We start from the raw sequence: 19,591 nt of genomic DNA on the forward strand, positions 1-19,591 counted from the left end.
GAAATATAAATAGCATGCGATGTTTTCCAGCAAGCTCAGGGAGGCGTCTGTGGGTCACCCTCCCCGCCTGGCTAAGGCTGACGAGCCGGCCGTGGGGACGAGCAGGAGATGGGAGCTCGTGAATAAATCATTGCACGATCTGGGCTAATGCACCGGCCACGGCGGCTTGTGCAATTAGTGTGTTAATTGTCCAGAGAGGGTGACTTTTGTGGGGGTGTGGTCCAGTCTCCCCTGCTCTGCAGAGTGCCTGCCCCCGTCCCCTCGGCCCGCAGATCCACACTGGTTTCCCCTGCTGGGCGGCCCCTGAGGTGGGCTCCCCAGGCCTTGGAAAGGACCCCATGCATGGGGCTCAGCCAGCCAGGCCTGACACGGGGTCTCAGACCGGTGCCCGGGCTCTAGCAGCCTCAGCTGGGGCAGGGACGGGGCATGCCGGGGGCATGGGGGCGGGGGGTGGCGGTTAAGGTCGGGTGTGGAGAGCTGTGAGCAGAACTTGGGGCAGAGCCCCGCCCCTCTGTCCCTCCCATTTCCTTTCCTTCTTCAGCCCTTTTGTCCTCAGTGGTTTGGTTTTTTTTTTTCTTTTGAATCAAGGCTGTCCCAGACTTAGCATCTCCTACCCAGTTGCCAAGGTGACCAGACCATCCCTGCCACCCCACAGCCACAGCCAGGGTTGGGCAAGGGACAGAGCCCTGGAACGGGTGAGTGTGCATCCATGCCTGTGTACACGCAGGTACAAGAACAGACAGGCAGAGACGCCCAGGTGTGCAGCCCTGCACGAAGGTGGGCACAGCTCCACCGTCTGAGGACGGACACAGGCCCGTGTGTCCTCATGCACCCACTTGTGTGCACCCGAGGAGCTCACTGGTCATGCCCAGCACTCCTGTTGGCACCCTAGGATCTGCCAAGTGCCTCCTCTGCCCACTGGAGCCTCTGGCGTGTGCACCCGTCCCTACCCAGTAGCCCTGGTTGGCTGGCAGCGTCCCAACACCAGGCTAGACCCCTGCAGCCCCCACTGCCCTTAGCACCTTGGATGGTCCCACGAAGGGGCTTCTGTGCCCCTCGGGGGATAATTCTGGGGCACGTCCTACGCCCAGGGGCTGGAGCCCAGGAACCTGTGGTAGTGACCTGCCCATCAACGCAGCCATTATTGGCTGCTGTCGTGTCCCCATCGCAAGTCCCCGGTCCCCTCCCAGGGCTTCCTGGGGTCGCCTCCCATGTAAACTACCGGTTCCCAAATCCCGAGTCAAGGGCTGTGTCTGGGGAAAGGCATGCACCTGTCGTCGGCGCGGGGCCGGGGCAGGAGCGCGCACAGCGGGTGGCAGTGTGTGCCGCACCCTGTCCTGGGCATGTGCGCAGACCGACACCGTCAATCCCCTGACAGCCTCGCCAGGGAGGCAAGATGATTAGGTCCATTTTACGGACATGGAAACTGAGGCAAGGGTTAATCCTATAAAAGTGTGCGCTGGGGTGAAGGGAGGGCGAGCCAGAGCACACAGAAGGCGGGACCAGTCGTAGGAAAAATCCAGGCCCCCCGCTCCCTCCCCGGCAGATGTGAGGGTGGAGGTGGGAAGTAGCCTTGTTCATTTTCTGTGTTTGAGACAGAGTCTCCTTCTGTCCCCTGGGTAGAGTGCCTTGGTGTCACCACAGCTCACAGCAACCTCAAACTCCTGGGCTCAGGTGATCCTCCTGCCTCAGCCTCCCGAGTAGCTGGGACTACAGGGGCTGCCCCCATGCCCGGCTCATTTTTTAGTTTTTGCGGAAACAGAGTCTTACTGTTGCCCAGGCTGGCTCATTCACCTCAGACCCTGCGGAGCGTAGCTGGCATCCCCCACGCCCAGTTTCTGGCCATGCACCCCAGCGGCTGGGTGCACATGCCCTGTCGAGGGCACCCAGGCCAAGGTGCTGGCTGACCACGTGGGCTCAGGCCACTGGGTTCCCTTTTTGAGCCTCTGTCTTGCTCTTGCGGCAAAAAGCGTATCAGGCAGTGTGCCAAAGGGGTGAGAGGTGCGTATAGTGGAAGGTAGCAGCTCCTTCCTTCCCTCTCCAGGCAGGAGAAAGCTTTTCCAGGGTCTCTCAGTGGCCGTTCCCCCTCCTCTCTGAGCAGACACCTGCTGGTCACACCCCTGCTACAGCACAAATGCCCCAAACCTATCTTATCCTCTTAGGGCCAGACTCAGAGAGGGGCCACAGCTCAAGGTCACACAGACAGCAGGCCCCTGCCTCTCCAGTCTGAGCCCCGGCACCCTCTACCTCCCCACATCAACAATTAGCTGCCACCCAAGGGACGGGGGAGAGGCAGGTGGGAGTCACGTAGTCAGGGAAGGCTTCCTGCGGGAGGTGGTCCAAGCCAGGCCTGGAGAGGCTGTGGTTTGTCCTGGAGACATAGGGCCATGTGTGTGGCCAAGTCCTCGGTCTCTGTTCCTACAGCCCTGGGAGTCCTGAATTCCCGGCCCGGCTCTGGTGTGGGCCTGCTGTGTGGTTCTGGGCAGGGTGCGCCCCCTCTGAGCCCCAGTTTCTTGCCTCTGTCAAAAGGAATAATAGTGTGAAGGGAAGTGTCCTGCGTCACACTGTCAGGTGTCCTGACGCACAGCAGGTGTGCAGTCCCAGTTTATCAGGGTAGGAAAGGCGTGCGTGTCGGTAAGAGGTTGGCGTGAGGCGGTGTGGGGTCAGAATGTCCTCGCTGGGGACCTGCCCACCACCCTCTAGCTGTGGGGCCCCTCGGTCCCCTCACTGTGGCTGTGCCGTAGCTGAGGAAAATGTGGGGAAGGCGGACGCTGGCCAGGCCCTTCCCTGTACACGGAGGTGCTTCCTCAGGTTCATGTTCCTGGCCGGGCCCCAGGAACCCCCATTCCCAGTGACCGTGGGTTTGACCCGGGAGGGTCCAGTGGGCTGCCGTCCGGAGGCAGCCTGGCGTGGGGGCAGGTGCCCTAGCCTCCGGCTGCCCGCAGACCTCACCTCCCTCCCAGCCCCGCTCTGCACCCCCGGAGCCCTCCCCGAGCCCTGCGTCCTGCTTCCAGCCTGCGCTCTCTCCTGCGCGGTCAGACAGCACCTCCTGCAGCCTGGCTCTTCTGTAGCTGTCCCTTCTCTCCCGGAATGTCCGCCTCCCTCCGTATGCTGGGGACAGGAGCAAGGCTTTCTAGCCTCTGCGCTGCGTGCGCCCTGCCTTAGCCAGAGCCGGTGCTCAGGAAAGACTTGTTTGCAGAATGGACAGACGAACGGACGAATGCAAGAATGGATGGACGCTGGATGGAGGGCCCAGGCTGCCCTGGTCCCTGTGTCCAGCCTTCCTTCCTCTGAACCGGCATGCCGAGCTGGTCCTGTGCCGGGGACACCTTTGCCATCCACTTTCTCAGAATAACATGTTTGAATGCACGAGAGAACCCACATAGGCGACAGAGGAAGCCAGGAATGTTGGAATACTTAGCAAAAGAGCATTTTGAAACGAGTGGTGCCGCAGTTCGCGTGCTACGGCCCTGTGAGAGCCTCAGCTGTCCACGCTTGCAGAGGCTCTGGGAGGGGCAGGGGGGTCTGCGTCCTGGGGCGCTGGGGGAGCCCCCTCTGCGGGCCCCACGCTGGGCCTTGCTGTCTCCACTCGTTTCACGGAGGGGCTGGGGGAGGGCAGGGCCTGGGTTCCATCCCTGGGCCCCGGCAGGACCTCCTGGACTGCGCTCCATGTGGCAGGGACCGCAGTGCCTGCTGCTGCCGCTGCCGGGGGCCTGGGGACCAGGCCTGGTGCGCTTAGATTCCCAGCCCTGGGGAGAAGGGGTCAGGGGTCAGCTGTGCCCCAGGCCCCCACCTGGCTGGAGTGAGTCTCTGTGGGGTCCTCCCCATCACCCCCAGACTTGGCCTGGAGAAAGTTGACACTTCTTGCCCTGTGGGCCCCGCCTGATGCCCCCCTGCTGTGAGCGGTTAATCAGGGAGGCAGGTGGGGGGGCCGCTGCCCCCAGCCATGGCCTTCTCAGACAAGGTGAACAGGAGCCTCAGCAGCCTGGCCTCTCACTTAACAAATGGAAACTGAGGCCCAGAAGGGGTGATGACAGGGTGAGTTCCCACGGTGAGCTGAGGCCCTGCCTGCTATCTTGTGATGCATGCCTCAGGGGCACTCTCAGGGCACGGGGGGCAGAGTCCTGGTTCCCCCAGGAACCTGGCCCTGGCTCCCTCGGGCAGTCAGACCCGGCCCCCACCCTCAGGGGCCCCTGGACTGTCGGGGAGACTCGGTGGGGGGTAGGTAACCACACCCACATGGTTTGTCCAGGACGGGCAAGCATAGGAGGAGGGGCCTTGGCAACGGGTGTTGCAGGGTACGTAGGAGTTTGAAGGAAAACGGGGAGAAGGGCCTTTGGGAAGGTGTCTGGCTGTGGCCAGGGCAGGCGTGGGGAGTGTTTCCTCTGACCGCGGCTCTGGAGCAAGGGTCGTCACCACCCCGGTGGGTGAGAAAGAGGAGGCCCAGGCACTCCCGTCTGTGCCGCTGGCTGAGTGTCCTCGGCCAGGTCCTCTGCCTTTCTAAGCTGCCAGCCTCTCCCGCCATCTGCCTGCTGCCTCTGCCTCCCTCCGCCCTGCTCTCCCGGCACCCTCGGCCCCAGCCCCGCCACCCTCCTCTGTTCCTTGAACACGCAGAGCAGCATCCCGGTCTCAGGCCTTGGTCCTTGCCGTTCCCACTTCCGGGAATACGCTCTTCCCACGCTCTCGCCTCAGTGGGGCTCGGATCCAGTGTCAGCGCCTCAGAGACACGGTCGCTGACCTCTAGAGCAGTTGCACCCGTCTCTGGAATTGCTCGGGTTTTCGCCTGTGTGCCGCCCCCCTGGAAGGTGGCCCCAGCACAGGGTCTGCTCACAGCAGAGGCTCGGTGGGTGCTGCTGAGTGAGCGGGTAGCCCCGGCCCCTCGTGCCGTCCCAGGCAGCAGAGCCAGGCGGGGCCCGGGGCCTTCCTGGGCCTTGGTGGGCCCTCAGATCTGCACAGTCGAGGGGCCCTGGGGTGGAGCGATGAGCCCTCGGCAAGCCCACCCTGCCTTCCTGGACTCTTCCTCTCCTAGCTCAGCCTCCTGCCTGTGCCAGGCGAACCCCAGAGCCCTCGGAGGTCTGTCAGGCCCTCCCAGGGGATTGTCTGAAATAAGGCCAGATTTACAAAATGGGGAAGGAAAACGAAGCCGAGAAAGCAACGGTGGCATGCTTCCCTGCAGAGGGCAGCCAGGTTACGGGGCTGCAGCCCTCGTCCTGGCCCGCCGGCTCAGGCCTCGCGTTGGCCCAGCCCGTTATGGGGAAAGGCAGACCTGGACCCCAGGCTGGAGCGAGGTGGGCCTGGCCAGCTCACGGGGCAGTGGTGCTGGAGCAGAGACCGGAGGCAGGACACCCGGGTGCTAGGCCAGCTCTGTGTCTCCCAGACTGGGGACCTTGGGCACAGCTCCACTCTGTGCCTCATTTCCTCCTCTGTCAAAGAAGTTTGGGCCTCCTCACCTGGGACACTCTGATGAAATGAGCAGAAGCCAAGCACTCAGTTCCAGGGGCCCAAGAAGCACTCAGGGGGCACTCAGGGCGCAGCAGGAGGGGGCCCCAGGGAAATCTTAGAAGGCTTCATGGAGGAGGCATCCCTTGAGTTTGACAGATGCGATGAGTTCTGGAAGTTAGAGGAAGGCATTCCACGCTGAGGCTCTGAGGTGTGGACATTTCGGGCACATTGGGAACACAAGCCTAGCCCTCTGTTCATTCCTACTGTGTCCTTCTTTGTTGATTTATAAGAACTCTTTATATATTAGCCACATCAATCCTTTTATAACAAATATCTATTATTTACCTTTTATTTTACTTCTGTTGGGTTTTGATGAATGACATCATAGATATTTTCACATTGGCAAATTTGCCAGCCTTTTCTTTGGTGGTCCTTCTGGCCCCAGGCTGCCGCCTCTCCCTCCTGTGCACGTGCCACTGCTCGGGAAACGTCTGAGACTCAAGTTCAGTTGAAGCTTGAAAAACGTGCAGATGTAGGGAAAATAGAAGCCGTGGTGCCTTTGCTCCCCAGGCTCCTCCCGGCCATATCTACCTGTTCATTCCTGCCCACCTGGAGGGGTCCAGTGAGGCCCTAAGGGGGCCCGTGACTCCCCAGGGTGAGGCAGGGCTCAGAGCTGGATGAGGGGACTTGGGGGAACAGGAAGTTCCCAGCTGGGCAACCTCTGCATATTAACTCAGCAAAACCCCATCACAACTCCGTAAGATAAGTACTATGACTAGTCCCATTTTACAGGTGAGAAAACTGGTGCTCAGAGAGGTTATGCGGCTTGCCCAAGGCCACACAGGAAGGGCCCTATTGCCCCAGAACTCTTAAACTTTCAAACCCTCTTTTGGCCCTTGGGATCCAGTTTAAGCTCATTAGTATGACAGCCACGGCCTCGGTTCCTTCATCTGCCCACGTACTGCCTGGGCCCCAGCGCTGCCCGTGCTATTAGGGTGGCGAGGGTGTGCCCCTGCCTTTCCCGCAAGCCCCAGACCCCTTAGGATCCGGATGCTGGGGCTGGAAGGGCCCCTGTGGGGCAGCCGGGCCAGCCTCCTGGTTTTCGGACAGGAGCGGCCGTGCGGAGGCAGGGAGAGCCCTCCGCGCGGTGCGAGGAGCAGACATCTGTGCGCCAACAGGAGGGACTCTGAGTGCCTCACAGCCCCGGCCACGCGCGGCCCTGGGCTCTTCCAGTGTGTGCGTGGGCCTCGGGCGGGCTGTCTGCGCCTGCTTGCTCTCCCGCCGGCCGGAAGGACGCCCCTCGCCCCTCCACTGTGTTGGACGCCTCCCCTGGGCTCCTGAGGCGCTGGTGGCTTTGGTCCAGCGTGCTGTGACCGCGGACTTCCTCGCTGTCTGCCCTGTGAGGCAGGGCGCCCCACGCAGCCAGGCGCCCGCGGCTTCCTCTTCAGGTCCTTGGTGCCCAGTGCGGAGCCTGGCATTGAGTGGCCCGCAGGAAAGGTGGACTGCAGGGGGCCCAGAGAAGGACGGACACCTGGCCCAGGTCACACAGCAAGTTGGAGCAGAACCAGAAGCTCCATGAAGCCCTCAAGACCCCGCAGGTCCCGCTTGCTCCTGGGACTCAGGCGAGCCTAGGGATGGGGCAGTGTCTGCAGTGGCCACCAAGGGGCTCCTGTTCTCTGCTGCTCCCTGGGACCTCGGGCCAAGGACACCCTGTCTCCCCCCAACCCCCGCCCTCTGCAAAGGATGTTCTCGAGATAAAAATACCACCAGAAACATTCCCCGGTGTTTGGTGTGACTGTTTTCCACCCCGATGGGCCAGAAGCTCCTGACCTGGCCTCACCTTGGGGCTCACAGGGTGGACGTGTGTCTCTTCTGGCCACTTGGTGCAGACTCCTGGGGTCAGTGCTTCCAGCCACCACTTTCTGAGCACACCCTGCGGGACTGGCACGTCCCGGGCACAGAGGAGCGAGGCAGCCAAGTCCCTGCCCTGGGGAGCTCAAGCTTCCCCAGGGCCGTGGCCTGCCAGGGCAGCTTCTGGGGACCCCACCGGCCCGCGGGTGGCCCAGCCACTGCTGTCAGCTGCCCACGTGGGTTTCAGAGCCTGAAAGCCTCTGATGGAGGATGCGAGGGAGGACCCACAGTACTGCGTGGCCTTGTGTGCCAGCGCCAGGGACAGGACTTAGTTTACCTGCAGGACAGTCTCCTGAGGTGTGTGGGGTCTTCCTATTTTGCGGATGGGGAGTCTAAGGCCCAGGGAAGGGCCCCCAGTGAGCTACAGGGTGGCCAGGCCCCTCTAGGGAGGGCTGACATTGAGGATGTCAGCTGCCACCTCCCTGGAGCCCTGCTGGGGCCAGGCCCTGCTGCCCCGCCCACACCTCCTGTCACCACGTTCAGTTTCATGGCACTCGCTCTGGGAGGCCAGGTGGGTGTCACCAACCACATTTTTCAGAGGAAGCTGAGCCTTGGGAAGGGGCAGTGCCTTGCCCTGTCCCCTGGGCAGTCTCAGCCCCAGCCTTGTCCAACAGGTTTGGCACCGGGGAAGTGAAGGGGTTGGCCCAGGTCCTTCCCACCCTTGCTGGAGGCTGTGGGTCAGCCCATGCTGTTGGGCCCCTCTGTCACATGGAAGCACTGCCCCGCACACCCTGCCACCCTGTCCAGAACTGTGACCACCACCAGGGAAGCGATTGGTGGACTTGGAAGGGGTGAGTCCACACTGCAGGCTGCTGTGGCCACTACAGGTGGCAGGAGGAGTATGGACAGGGCATCCAGAAACCTGGGCTCTGACCTCCTGGCTGCCACCCACTGGCCCCAGGACCCTGGGCAAGTCACTTCTCTGCTCCGAGTCTCAGTTTCCCCTGTGTACAGTGGAGCTGATTTTGCCTCCCTCATAGGTGAGAACAAACCGGCTGGACCTGCGGGTCTGGGGAAAGGCCCTCCGGGAAACAGGTGGTGAGGGTCGGGGTTGGGAGGGTCGGGGTTGGGAGAGGTGACGAACAGACAGTGGGAGGGGCTGATGGCCTCCCCTCTGCCCTGCCCGCTCCTGGCTCCACAGAGCCCTGTGGCAACATCCCATCTCATCTGCCCAGAGCTCCAGCCCCAGGTGAGCAGGGCTGTGAAGGCGGTGCCAGCAGCTGCTGAGCATCTCACTCGGGCAGGGCCCGGGCTCACGTCTCTGCCGTGGAGATTCCCAGCTGTGTGGCAGTTTGTGGTTGGACCTCCCTGAGCCGCCGTTTGCCTTCAGTTCTGAGAGTGAAAGGACTGAGACAGGCAAAGCGCTGGCCCGGGCAGCTGCTCAGAGAACGATGGGGCACTGGGCACTGCGGGTGGAGGGTGGAGAGGGCCTGAAGCCACTGGAGAACAGATGGGATCCCCGTACAGAGTAAGCCCAGAGAGGGGAAGTGACTCACCCAAGGCCACACAGCTTGTGAAAGGTAGAGCTGGGACTTGAACCCAGATCTGTGTGCCCCTAAACCACTGTCGCCTGCCCTAGCAGGCTTATGATGTGGGGATGACTCACCAAGTTTCCTTAGTCCCAGCCAGAAAAGCCGGTGTGGAAAACCTGCCTTGGCTGTAACCCCACGAAGGGCGGGGCCCGTGCACTCAGTGGCTGGGTGGTGGGGAGGGGGAGAAGAATCTCAAGGCAGCTCACATCTGGAGGGTCTCAGAGCCCCTTCCCACTGTCCTCTCCCCTGATCCTCACAGCACGCTGGGGAGGATGGCAGGGGGCCTCTGACAGATGGGAAAATTGAATCTTGAGGATCACAGGGTCATTGTAGGATGTATGTGCACCCAAGGCAAATCTCTGGCAAATTACTGATGTGTACCCATCCATATAGTTAGCATGTGCATACCCACTCATCTCTCGAGTCATCTGTCCCATTCACCCAAACACTCCATCCATCCAGCTACTCATCATCCATCCCTCTTTCCCTCTAGCCATTCATCCACCGATTCACTCATCCCTCCTTCCATCCTCCATCTACTCATCTACCCTCATACCCATTCATCCATCCCTCCCTACATCCATCCATCCATCCATCCATTCACCCACCCATCCATCCACCTGTCCATCCATCTGTCCATCCACTCATCCGTCTGTCCATCCACTCATCCATCCGTTCACCCACTCATTCCCCACCCAACCATCCATCCATCCATCCATCCATCCTTCCACTCATCCGTCCACCCATTTGTCCATCCATCCACCCGTTCATCCTTCCACTCACCCACCCACCCATTCATCCATCCACCCACCCACTCATCCATCCATCCTTCCACTCACCCATCCACCCATTCGTCCATCCATCCACCCATTCATCCATCCACCCACCCACTCATCCATCCATCCTTCCACTCACCCATCCACCCACCTGTCCATCCACCCACCCACCCGTCCATCCACCCAGCTGTCCACAGCTGGCTCCAGGGTTGGCATTGGGAAGGCTCTGAAGGTGGTGGCTAAGAGCATAGGCTGAGGGCCTGAGTTCTTGTGACCCTAGGAGAATTACCACCTTATCTACCTCTCTGAAATGGGAATAGTAACAGCTCTAATCTTGTGGCCTTGTGAGGGTTACCTGAGATGACATATGTAAAACACCTATGATAGTATCTGTCATGCAACAGACACTTGATAATTGTCAGCTGTTATTTTCTCTGAAGACCCATCCTGTTCTGCCCTTCCCTGGTTCTGGATGGTTGTTCTGGACAGGACTTGGAGGCTACAAAGGTGTGGGGCATCAGAGGTGCAGGCTGGAGGCCGCGCCACCTCCCGCGGGGTGGGGGAAGTGAGCAGCACCGTCTGCAGTAACGTGGCTTCGCTCTGTTAACTTTAGGATGTTCTAGTGTCTGGATCCTCCCCAGCTGGTGCCTGGGAAATAGCAGCCACTGCTAATTCAGCCTTGAAGACTGTCACTTGCCCACTCAGCACCATTACTTAGAAGATAGAATTCAAGAGGTAAGATTAAAGTCACTGATGTGCACCTGTGCCTCCAATCATCCGTCCCACCAAACACTCGGCCACACACCACCCGTCCGCCCACCCACGCATCCGCCCATCCACCTATGTCCAGCGCCCATCCCAGCCACTCGTTAGCCATCCCCTCCACCCCTTCATCTGCTCAGCCATCCGTCCACCTGCCCCCCACCCACCTAACCCGTCCATCTATCTGGTCACCCCCATCCACCCACCCACCCATCTCTCAGCCCGATTTATCCGTCCATCTGCTCGACCACCCACCTGTGCACATGTCTGTCTGCTCATTCGTTGTTCCATCCATCCTCTACTCAGCTGCCTCGTCTTTCATCCTTTTATCTGGCCAGGGAGCATTTCCTGGGGGTCCCTTCTTTGCCAGGGCCAACTCCAGCCTCTCTGGGCCTCTGAGGTCGGTCAGAGATGGGGCCTGGACAAGATCAACTCTAATACAGGTTAGAAAGCAGCTTCTGGCCCTAGCAGGGGAAGCCCAGGGCTAGAGAATCCTAAAGGGCTTCCTGGAAGAGGAGGAGCAGGAGGAGGGGGAGAAGGAGCATGGTGTCGTGGGGCCTCCAGGAGGGGAAGCTGGGTTTCAGGGCCTTGGCCCCTTGAGGAGGGCCCAGGGGAGAAAGGTTCCAGTGCAAGGCGCTTAGTGGGAGGAGATCCCAGGAGTGAGGGGGTGGGGCGGGGAGGAGAGGGAGCCCATAAGGGGCGGGTCGTTGGGACGGCTACTGCTGGGGCGGCTGGAGCCCCGTCCCGCTGGGGAGATGGCGCGGAACCGCCCTGCCCTTGGCGTCATCTGTTAGAGGGGCAGTTTGCCAGTTGTTTACCCACCTGCTCCTGTCTGTCACTGACCGAAGGCTGCTCTGGCATCAGCTCCCCAGCCTGCCCTCTGCACGGGCAGGGCGTGCTCCAGTGGCCAGAGAAAGCTTTGGGGCAGAAGACAGTGGTGTTGGCTGCGGGAATTGGGGCCGCTAGTGAGGGCCAGGGTACGAGTTGGCACCGACCACCCGTCCCCCACACATACCAGCATGTCGCTGCGGCTTCTCTCCCTCGGCGGAGCCCGAGCTTGGCAGCGAGATCCTGCACCGCGTCGGTCCTGAGTGTTTGCAGGCCGTGGGCCGCAGCGAGGCTGTCTGAGCCTCTGGTGGGGGAGTTCGGCCTGGAGAGGCGGTCGGGCAGGAGAGTTCGTCTTCCTCCCACATTGTGAGGAGCAGGGGTGCCGGCCCGCGGCTCTCCCTCTCCCCTCCACACGGGCACCTGGCTCTCACTGACCCGGCTGCAGCCCCCCCACTGCCCTGGGGGTGCCCAGCTCGTCCTCGCCTTTGGCTCCTGCCCTGGCCGGCCGCCCGCCGGGAGTGCCCCTCCTCGATGCCCCACACGCCCAGCCCAGCCTCGCCGTGGTCCCACGCTGTGGGCAGGGCCTGGCACGAGAGACGACCCCGCGGCTGCAGCCTGGCCTGCCTCTTAGCTGTCTCGGAGCCTTGTTCTCCCCATCTGCTGAGCGAGCGTTGGTTTCTCAGGCCCTGCTGTGAAGTTGCCGATGGTGACTGGATTAGGAAAGACGCTGAGGCTGTCCTGGCGCAGACTGATAAGGGATGTCTGCTGTGGGTGTGGGCTGGAGGGGAGGTGGAGGCAGGCCACGCACACACACACACGCAGACTCACACACTGGCCTCCCTGGCACGAGCGCTCTCCGAGGGGTCTTCGATGGTGCGGCTTGGTGGCAAGGTAGTGAGCGCCGCCTCCCTGGACGTTCCAAGCAAGGGTGAGAGGCCACAGGTCAGGGGTGCCGGTGAGGGCCCTTAAAGGTGCACTTTGGAGTGCCAGTGGGGCAGTTTGCGTGTCTCGTCACCAAATGGGATTGCGGGGGCTTGAGGCCTGAGAGGAGCACGGGGTGTGAGGGCCCTGGTCTCGCCCCCACCCCCCAGACTGGAAGCTGCACTTCTTAAAGGATGTGTGACCCTTTGCAAGTGACTCGGTCTTTCTGAGCTTCGGTTCGCTCGTTGGGAAAGCGGGGCTGGTGGTCACAGTGTTACTGTAGGGATTAAGTGAGTTACTTTAGCAGAGCTCTTGCAGCAGCACCTGGCAGGTAATGAGTGCTCCGTAGGTGTCCATTACTGTGCTTGGGCCTCGGAGGCGTCCCCACGAGCTGAAAGGCCCTGGGGGTGGGGGCTGCCTGCCCCTGGTCCTCGTCTTCCCCCAGGCAGTGTGGCCTCCACTGTCCCTTCCGGTCAGCACTTTCTTGGCATCTGGGAATGTGGTCCCAGGCCTTGCCCTGGTCTCCTCCGGATGTCACCGAAACCTGAGGAGCCCAGAGCCTCAGGGGAATGGGCATGGGGCATCTGCTGCATCCGGAGGCACCTCCCGGTGACTCCCGGGCCCCACCCTCGGGTCACGTGGCAGCCGTCACCTGTCGGTCGTCCTCTCTATAAGCTGCCAGCCCAGGCCCGGCCAGTGCTCCAAGCAGACTGGCTGCTGGGAGGCTGCATCTCCAGGCTTGTGGCCAGCAGGGAACCACCGCACTCCCAAGGGCTGGGGCCTGGCTTTGCCACCCCTCGGGGTCTCCTGTCATCCCCAGGGTCCGCTGGGTCTGCGCTCCCCGCGGCTTGTTCTCCCGCGTTGAACCGCCTGGCTCAGGTAGTCTCCCTAGCGTCTCTCTCCTGTTCCCCTCCCAGAGACCCTGGGCCCCCCGCTGGCCAAGCTGGGCGTCTTCAGAGGACGCTTTTAACTATAGTCTTGGGCTGTGTGACCTGGGAGAAGTCTCTTTCTCTTCCTGCCTCGGTTCTCCCATCTATAAAATGGGGAGCCGGAGTCTTATCTGATCTCACCTGCACACCCCGTTGAGCGAGAGCCAGCCTGGCCTGCGTGTCCCTGGTTGGAGGTGTTGGCTTGTATTTCTTAAATTGAATCCTTGTGTAATCTCGCCACACCTGTGCGCGTGCAGGAGTGTCCTTGGGACCGTGGGCAAGTCTGTGGTGCTGCAGTTTCTGCTCGTGTGTCCTCTTTCGGGTCTTTCTTTGTGCTGCTGGGTCCCCCGAGTGCCCAGTGAGGAACCCCCATCCCTAGCGGTTGGGGTCTCTCTCTCACAGCGGGATGAGGCCGTGGGAGGCTGAGGACCAAGACCCCGGGCTCCAACTCTGTCTCTGCTACTCAGTTTTTGGGGGACCTTGGACAAGTGATTTGATCTGAGTCAGTTTCTGGCTCTGAGAAATGGGGGAGTGGGGTATGAACTTGACCTTGTTGACTTTCTCTGTGGTTTTAGAAGGAATGTCAACAGCAACGAGGGTTCCCAGACCTGTATGACACTGTCTGGGTGGGACCCAGGCACCCAGCCCTGGCAGAGATGCCAGGAGCCACTGCAGTGCCCTCACCTGCCTGGTGCCGGGCCAGGTGTGGGCTGCCAGCCGCCGGGAGCAATGTGCAGGCTGCGCTCCCTGGCCTTTGATCCTTGTGATTCTGTTCCCTGCAGGCCTCAAGCTGCTCGGAGCACGGCTGGAGCAGCCATGACCCGCTGGACGTCCCTCAAGGCCCCAGGGCCACATAAACCTGCCCCCTGGGATCCGGTGTCTTCCCGCCGGCGTCTGAGTGCCCCAGTCCTGGCTGCCTCCTGCCGGAGGGCCTGGGAGCCTGGGGCTGAGCCGTCTTCCCAGCTCAGCCCTGGGGGTCCCCCTCCCCACCAGCTCCCTGCCTCCTGGCCCAGGCGGAAGCAGCGTCCACCATTACGGCCTCGGGCCTCAGCTCCTCAGACCCACGGTGAGGTGGTCACTGGAGCAGCCACTGGGGGAGGACAGCAGAGTGAGGAAAGGCATCCCCCCAGGAGCCTGGGGGCCCGTGGAGGGAGACCTTGCACTAGGCAGAAGTGCTTTGAATCTCAGCTCTCCTGCTTAATGCCGTGTGGCTTGGAGGGGTCTCTTCCTCCGTTCAGAGAGTCGATGTAATGGTGGTAGCTACTTTTCAGGCTGCTGAGACCTGAGAGCACTGCTGATGTGTGTGGCCCCCTGGGAGGTGCCCAGGACCTCGCCTGTTCTCTCGGCAGTCCTCTCAGGCAGCAGTTGCTGTGAGTGTCTCATCCCTGCCAGGCTCTGGGGCCCCAGCAGCACCCGCGACTGACACCAACCCTGGGGGTGCCCCCCGTCTGGCTGGCCATTCAGGCTCCACTCTCACCTGTCTCCCAGGTGTTTGGAGCCCAGGTCAGAAGTTGTGCTTCTCCGAGGCCCTGGCTAGTGTGGACTTGGCCAGCAGCCTGCCACACAGACTTGGGCTGAATCCCGGCATGGCTGCCTCCTGCCTGCGGGACTCGGACAAGTCACTGCCTGTTTGTGAGCCTCCAGATCCTTGTCTGTAAAGTGGGGTGGCCCACTCACCCCTCCCTGGAGGGCCCCAGCTGGCTCTGCACAGCACCCGGCCCACAGTGCGTGCCCAGCCACCGTGGGACCCTCCCCTGGGGCCTCAGTGTCTTCCAGGCAAAGTGGCTGCAGGCGCTCGAGGGTCCAAGGCTCTGTCTGGCTCCGACCTCATGGTGCGACCGGTGGGGATTCGGGGTGTGAGGGACCCCCATGGGTGGAGAGGGGCTTGTCCAGCTGCTCAGCATCCTGCCCACCTCTGCGAGTCCCAGGTCTGCCCCCTTCCAGCCCAGCCCAGCCGAGGCAGGCTGGGGCCAGACGGAGGCAGTGGTCATAGGGCTAGGCTCAGACGCCCCAGCCTGGCACCGGCATGCGGTGTGGAGCCTGTGGGGCCAGGAGGAGGGACAGCTGTGGCCTGTGTGTCCCACTGAGAGTGGGCTTTGTTCTGGCTGCCCCGGGTGCCCTGCTGTGGGGCCTGCTCTGGGTGGCGGGGTGTGCGCGAGCGTGCGCGGCAGGCTGGGCCTGGCCAGTGCTCTCCACAGCGGGCCGGCGGCGGTGATGGGAATAGGTGACACTTTTGAATCCTCCCCACACGCCAGGGTGGTGGCCCTGCCGTCCTTGTTTAGAGTTGAGGAAAGCAGGGGCCCGGGAGGAGAGGCTGAGCAGTAGGTGGCCCCCGTCCTCCACACCCCTGCAGATGGGGAGGCCGCGGGGTGGTGTGCAGGTGCCCAGCGGGCGTGTGGATGTCAGGAGGGTGGCAGGACCTAGCTTGGGGCATCCCAAGTGGGAGACGGCGCAGGTGGTGGGCCCCTCAAATCCAGGCCCTGGGGTGGGACAGCAGGGAGCAAAACAGAGCTCGCTGCCCTCAGGGAATGACGGTCTCATGTTCTCATTGTTCCTGCTGCTGGCACTGTTCTGTGAGGGGTCGTGCTGGGGACGTAGGAAGGCACAGGAAAGCCTCCGGAGACGGCAGTGTTGGAGCCAAGGCCTGCAGGCGGCCAGGCAGCGGGAGGGCATGTGGGAGGAAGGCGTCCAGCGTGGATTTGAGGGAAGTCTGGGGGCCACGGGCTGTAGCAGGGTGAGCGGGAGAGGCTGGGAGGTGAGGTCCCGTGCAGTCCTGTGTGTCCCTGGGGGGACTCTGGCTTTGAGCAGAGGAGGGACAGGTTCTGACTCAGTTTCCACAGGCCCTGCATGGCTGCCCTGGGGACTGGGGGGCTGGGGGTGGGCTGTTGGGGTGGCTCGAGCACTGGTCCAGGTAGGCAGTGACGAGGACTCAGGCCATGAGGGTGGGAGAAGGGGTCAGATCCTAAATATATTCTGCAGGCAGAGCCCTGAGTGGGAGTGAGAGGCGTTCAGACGGTCCCAGGATTTGGGCTGGTGCTGCTGGGAGGGTGGAGAGGCTGTTCTCCACCCCGAGAAGGTGGCGTGGGCTTGAGTGAGGTGGCCAGACCAGAGCTCGCTTGTGGGTCGGCCAGGGCAGAAATGTCTCCTGGTCAGGTCTGGATGCCAGGGTGGGGGCGGAGCAGTGGCGGGGCCCCTGTCCTCTCTGTTGCAGACCCCCTGTCCTCTCTGTTGCAGGAGCCACCCCGCCGGGAGACAGCCTGGGGGCGAGCTGGGGTCCCCCCATCCCCGGGATGACCGCGGCCAGCAGGGCCAACCCCTACAGCATCGTGTCATCGGAGGAGGACGGGCTGCACCTGGTCACCATGTCGGGCGCCAACGGCTTCGGCAACGGCAAGGTGCACACGAGGCGCAGGTGCCGCAACCGCTTCGTCAAGAAGAACGGCCAGTGCAACATCGAGTTCGCCAACATGGACGAGAAGTCGCAGCGCTACCTGGCCGACATGTTCACCACCTGCGTGGACATCCGCTGGCGCTACATGCTGCTCATCTTCTCGCTGGCCTTCCTCGCCTCCTGGCTGCTGTTCGGCATCATCTTCTGGGTCATCGCCGTGGCGCACGGCGACCTGGAGCCGGCCGAGGGCCGGGGCCGCACGCCCTGTGTGATGCAGGTCCACGGCTTCATGGCGGCCTTCCTCTTCTCCATCGAGACACAGACCACCATCGGCTACGGGCTGCGCTGTGTGACGGAGGAGTGCCCGGTGGCCGTGTTCATGGTGGTGGCACAGTCCATCGTGGGCTGCATCATCGACTCCTTCATGATAGGCGCCATCATGGCCAAAATGGCGCGGCCCAAGAAGCGGGCGCAGACGCTGCTGTTCAGCCACAATGCCGTGGTGGCCCTGCGCGACGGCAAGCTCTGCCTCATGTGGCGCGTGGGCAACCTGCGCAAGAGCCACATCGTGGAGGCCCACGTGCGGGCGCAGCTCATCAAGCCCAGGGTCACGGAGGAGGGCGAGTACATCCCGCTGGACCAGATCGACATCGACGTGGGCTTCGACAAGGGCCTGGACCGCATCTTCCTGGTGTCGCCCATCACCATCCTGCACGAGATCGACGAGGCCAGCCCGCTGTTCGGCATCAGCCGGCAGGACCTGCAGACGGACGACTTCGAGATCGTGGTCATACTGGAGGGCATGGTGGAGGCCACGGCCATGACCACCCAGGCCCGCAGCTCCTACCTGGCCAACGAGATCTTGTGGGGCCACCGCTTCGAGCCCGTGCTCTTCGAGGAGAAGAACCAGTACAAGATCGACTACTCGCACTTCCACAAGACCTACGAGGTGCCCTCCACGCCCCGCTGCAGCGCCAAGGACCTGGTTGAGAACAAGTTCCTGCTGCCTAGCGCCAACTCCTTCTGCTACGAGAATGAGCTGGCCTTCCTGAGCCGCGACGAGGAGGAGGAGGCCGACGGAGACCAGGACAGCCGCAGCCGAGACCGGCTCAGTCCCCAGGCCAGGCACAACTTTGACAGACGCCAGGCCGGCGGTGGCGCCCTGGAACAGCGGTCCTACAGGCGGGAGTCAGAGATCTGAGCCCCCAGTGGCTGAGGTGCAGCGTCCCCCGCCCCTGCCCAGGAGGGGCCGAGGTGCCCCTCGGTGGGGGCCCCCGGGTTTGAGCAGAACCGGGGACCACGTGCCCCAGGTTGCAGACTCAGTAGCGTTTTAGTCGTTTTATGTTTCTTCGCAATGGCCTCAGAAGGTTGGCGGGAGAGTGGGCGGCCAGAGCAGGTGGTCCCTGGCCTCAGAGGGGCCAATGCAGGGAGGTGGCCGGGAGGTGGCCTCCTGGGGGCCAGGTCACGGGAGCCACGGGCTTCTGCCTGAAGACAGAGCTGCAGCCTGCCTGGAGGTGGCTGGGCGGTGGGCGCAGCCTCTGCTGTGGGAGGCTGGCGGGTTTTTACCTTGCGGAGAAGCACCAGGTTTCAGCTTTCTCAACCTTAGCTTGGGTAAGACTGTTTACAAAAAAAAAAAAAATTAACATGCGATTGAAAAAAATTTTTTTTAATTCTTGGGGGGCAAAAAGGACAATTAGAATTCCATGAGTCTGCTGGGATGCAGCAACTGGCTGGAGGCTCCAGAAGGTTCCGGAGGCAGAATTGGCCTCTCCCCCTGGGTGGGGGCAGAGCCCCCAGGGCAAGCTCGGTGCTCGAGGACCTGCACTTCTGATCGAGGCAGACCAGGTTCTGTTGTGATAGAAAATCCAAGACCCTGTTAATGATCACAATAAAAGCTTTCTACTGTCACGGGGGTGGAGGGTGGGGGCTGGGAAGAAACTGGTTTGAGGTTTTTGAGTTTGACTTTGTACCTTAGAGGTGCGTCTCAGGGCCAGGTATGGGACCTGCTGTCGAGGGTTCACCCCCACCCCGATTCTCTTGTTTTGCTTCTCTCTCCATTCTGCCCGGGGGCCTCCACCCCTGCCACGTGGGGGGCGGCTGGGAACCGAAGGAGTGGATGGCTCCTTGGAAAGGGAAGTCAGGATCCCAGACTCAGAGGAAGTGGATCAGCCCTGTCCCCACTGGGCCCACAGCGTGAGTCGTGCCTTAGAGACTCCGGGTTGTCCTGCTCGAATTGTTCCTCTTCTTTTCGGGCTCTCTCGTCCTCCCCACCTCCACTGCTGAAGCCCCTGCCAGCCCTGCTGTCTGCCTTGGGAAGCCGGCAGGACAGGGGAGCCCAGGCGGGGCACAGCCCGCCCCGGTCTGCTGTTGAGTGGCAGAGGAAAGATCTTGGGAAGGACAGGGATTGTCACCCCGCCCATCAACTGAGATGCTGGGGAGTGTCCGCCTCTTTCAAAGCTGAATTGAGAAACTGGCCATGGGACAAATAATTCCTTCCTGCTGAGACTTCATGGCCTTTCCTGCACCCCCGCCCCGCACAGCCCAAGCAGGAGGAGGTTCGTGTCCCTGGCTGTCGGCTCTGTCGGCCCCGTCCTGTTCTTGGCAGCTGGTGGGGGCCAGGCCTCTGCTGAGGAAGCCCATTCTCCCCGAGTTGGGCCCCCTGCGAAGGCCCGTGTCTCCTGCTCTAACCGGTGCCCTCCAAGACAGCTCAGAACCAAGAGGCACCAAGCACTCTCTGGCCCAAGTGGGGAAACTGAGGCAGAGAACACAGAAGGGGACATACAAAGTCACAAAGTGAGTGGGTGGGGTAGGGTGACAGGGAGGGGCTCGGCCTCCCCTCTTCTTCCCCTCAGCATAGCTGGAGACCTCACCCTGAGGGTGGGGCCACGGAGGGTCTAGCCGCGGGCTGCCAAGGCTGTCGGTGAGACGGGGTGGGACGGGGGCCCTGAGACACCCCAACCCCCATGCCCTGAGGTAGGCCTGACTCCATGCCCTGCTCCAGCCTCAGACCCCACTGGCATTTCTGCCTTGAAGATTCAGCTTGAGGCAGCTGTCACCTCTCAGGATCTGCTGGAGGGGCCTCAGCTCTTTCCTGCTCGG

At 62.1% G+C, this 19,591-nt stretch overlaps 1 protein-coding gene across 1 annotated transcript in view; it reads left to right on the forward strand.

Annotated features, from left to right (window-relative positions):
- Nucleotides 1-18,885, forward strand: part of KCNJ12 (potassium inwardly rectifying channel subfamily J member 12) — a 37,003-nt gene extending 18,118 nt beyond the window's left edge. The window contains exons 2-3 of the mRNA XM_045569418.1: nucleotides 10,275-10,396; nucleotides 16,336-18,885. Of these exons, the coding sequence (XP_045425374.1) occupies nucleotides 16,392-17,693 (1,302 nt within the window). The 5' untranslated portion in view covers nucleotides 10,275-10,396; nucleotides 16,336-16,391 and the 3' untranslated portion in view covers nucleotides 17,694-18,885. The remainder of the gene's footprint in view (nucleotides 1-10,274; nucleotides 10,397-16,335) is intronic.
- Nucleotides 18,886-19,591: the final 706 nt, after the last annotated feature.

Source organism: Lemur catta, chromosome 15, assembly GCF_020740605.2.
Source record: "Lemur catta isolate mLemCat1 chromosome 15, mLemCat1.pri, whole genome shotgun sequence".
Taxonomy (NCBI): Eukaryota; Metazoa; Chordata; class Mammalia; order Primates; family Lemuridae; genus Lemur; species Lemur catta.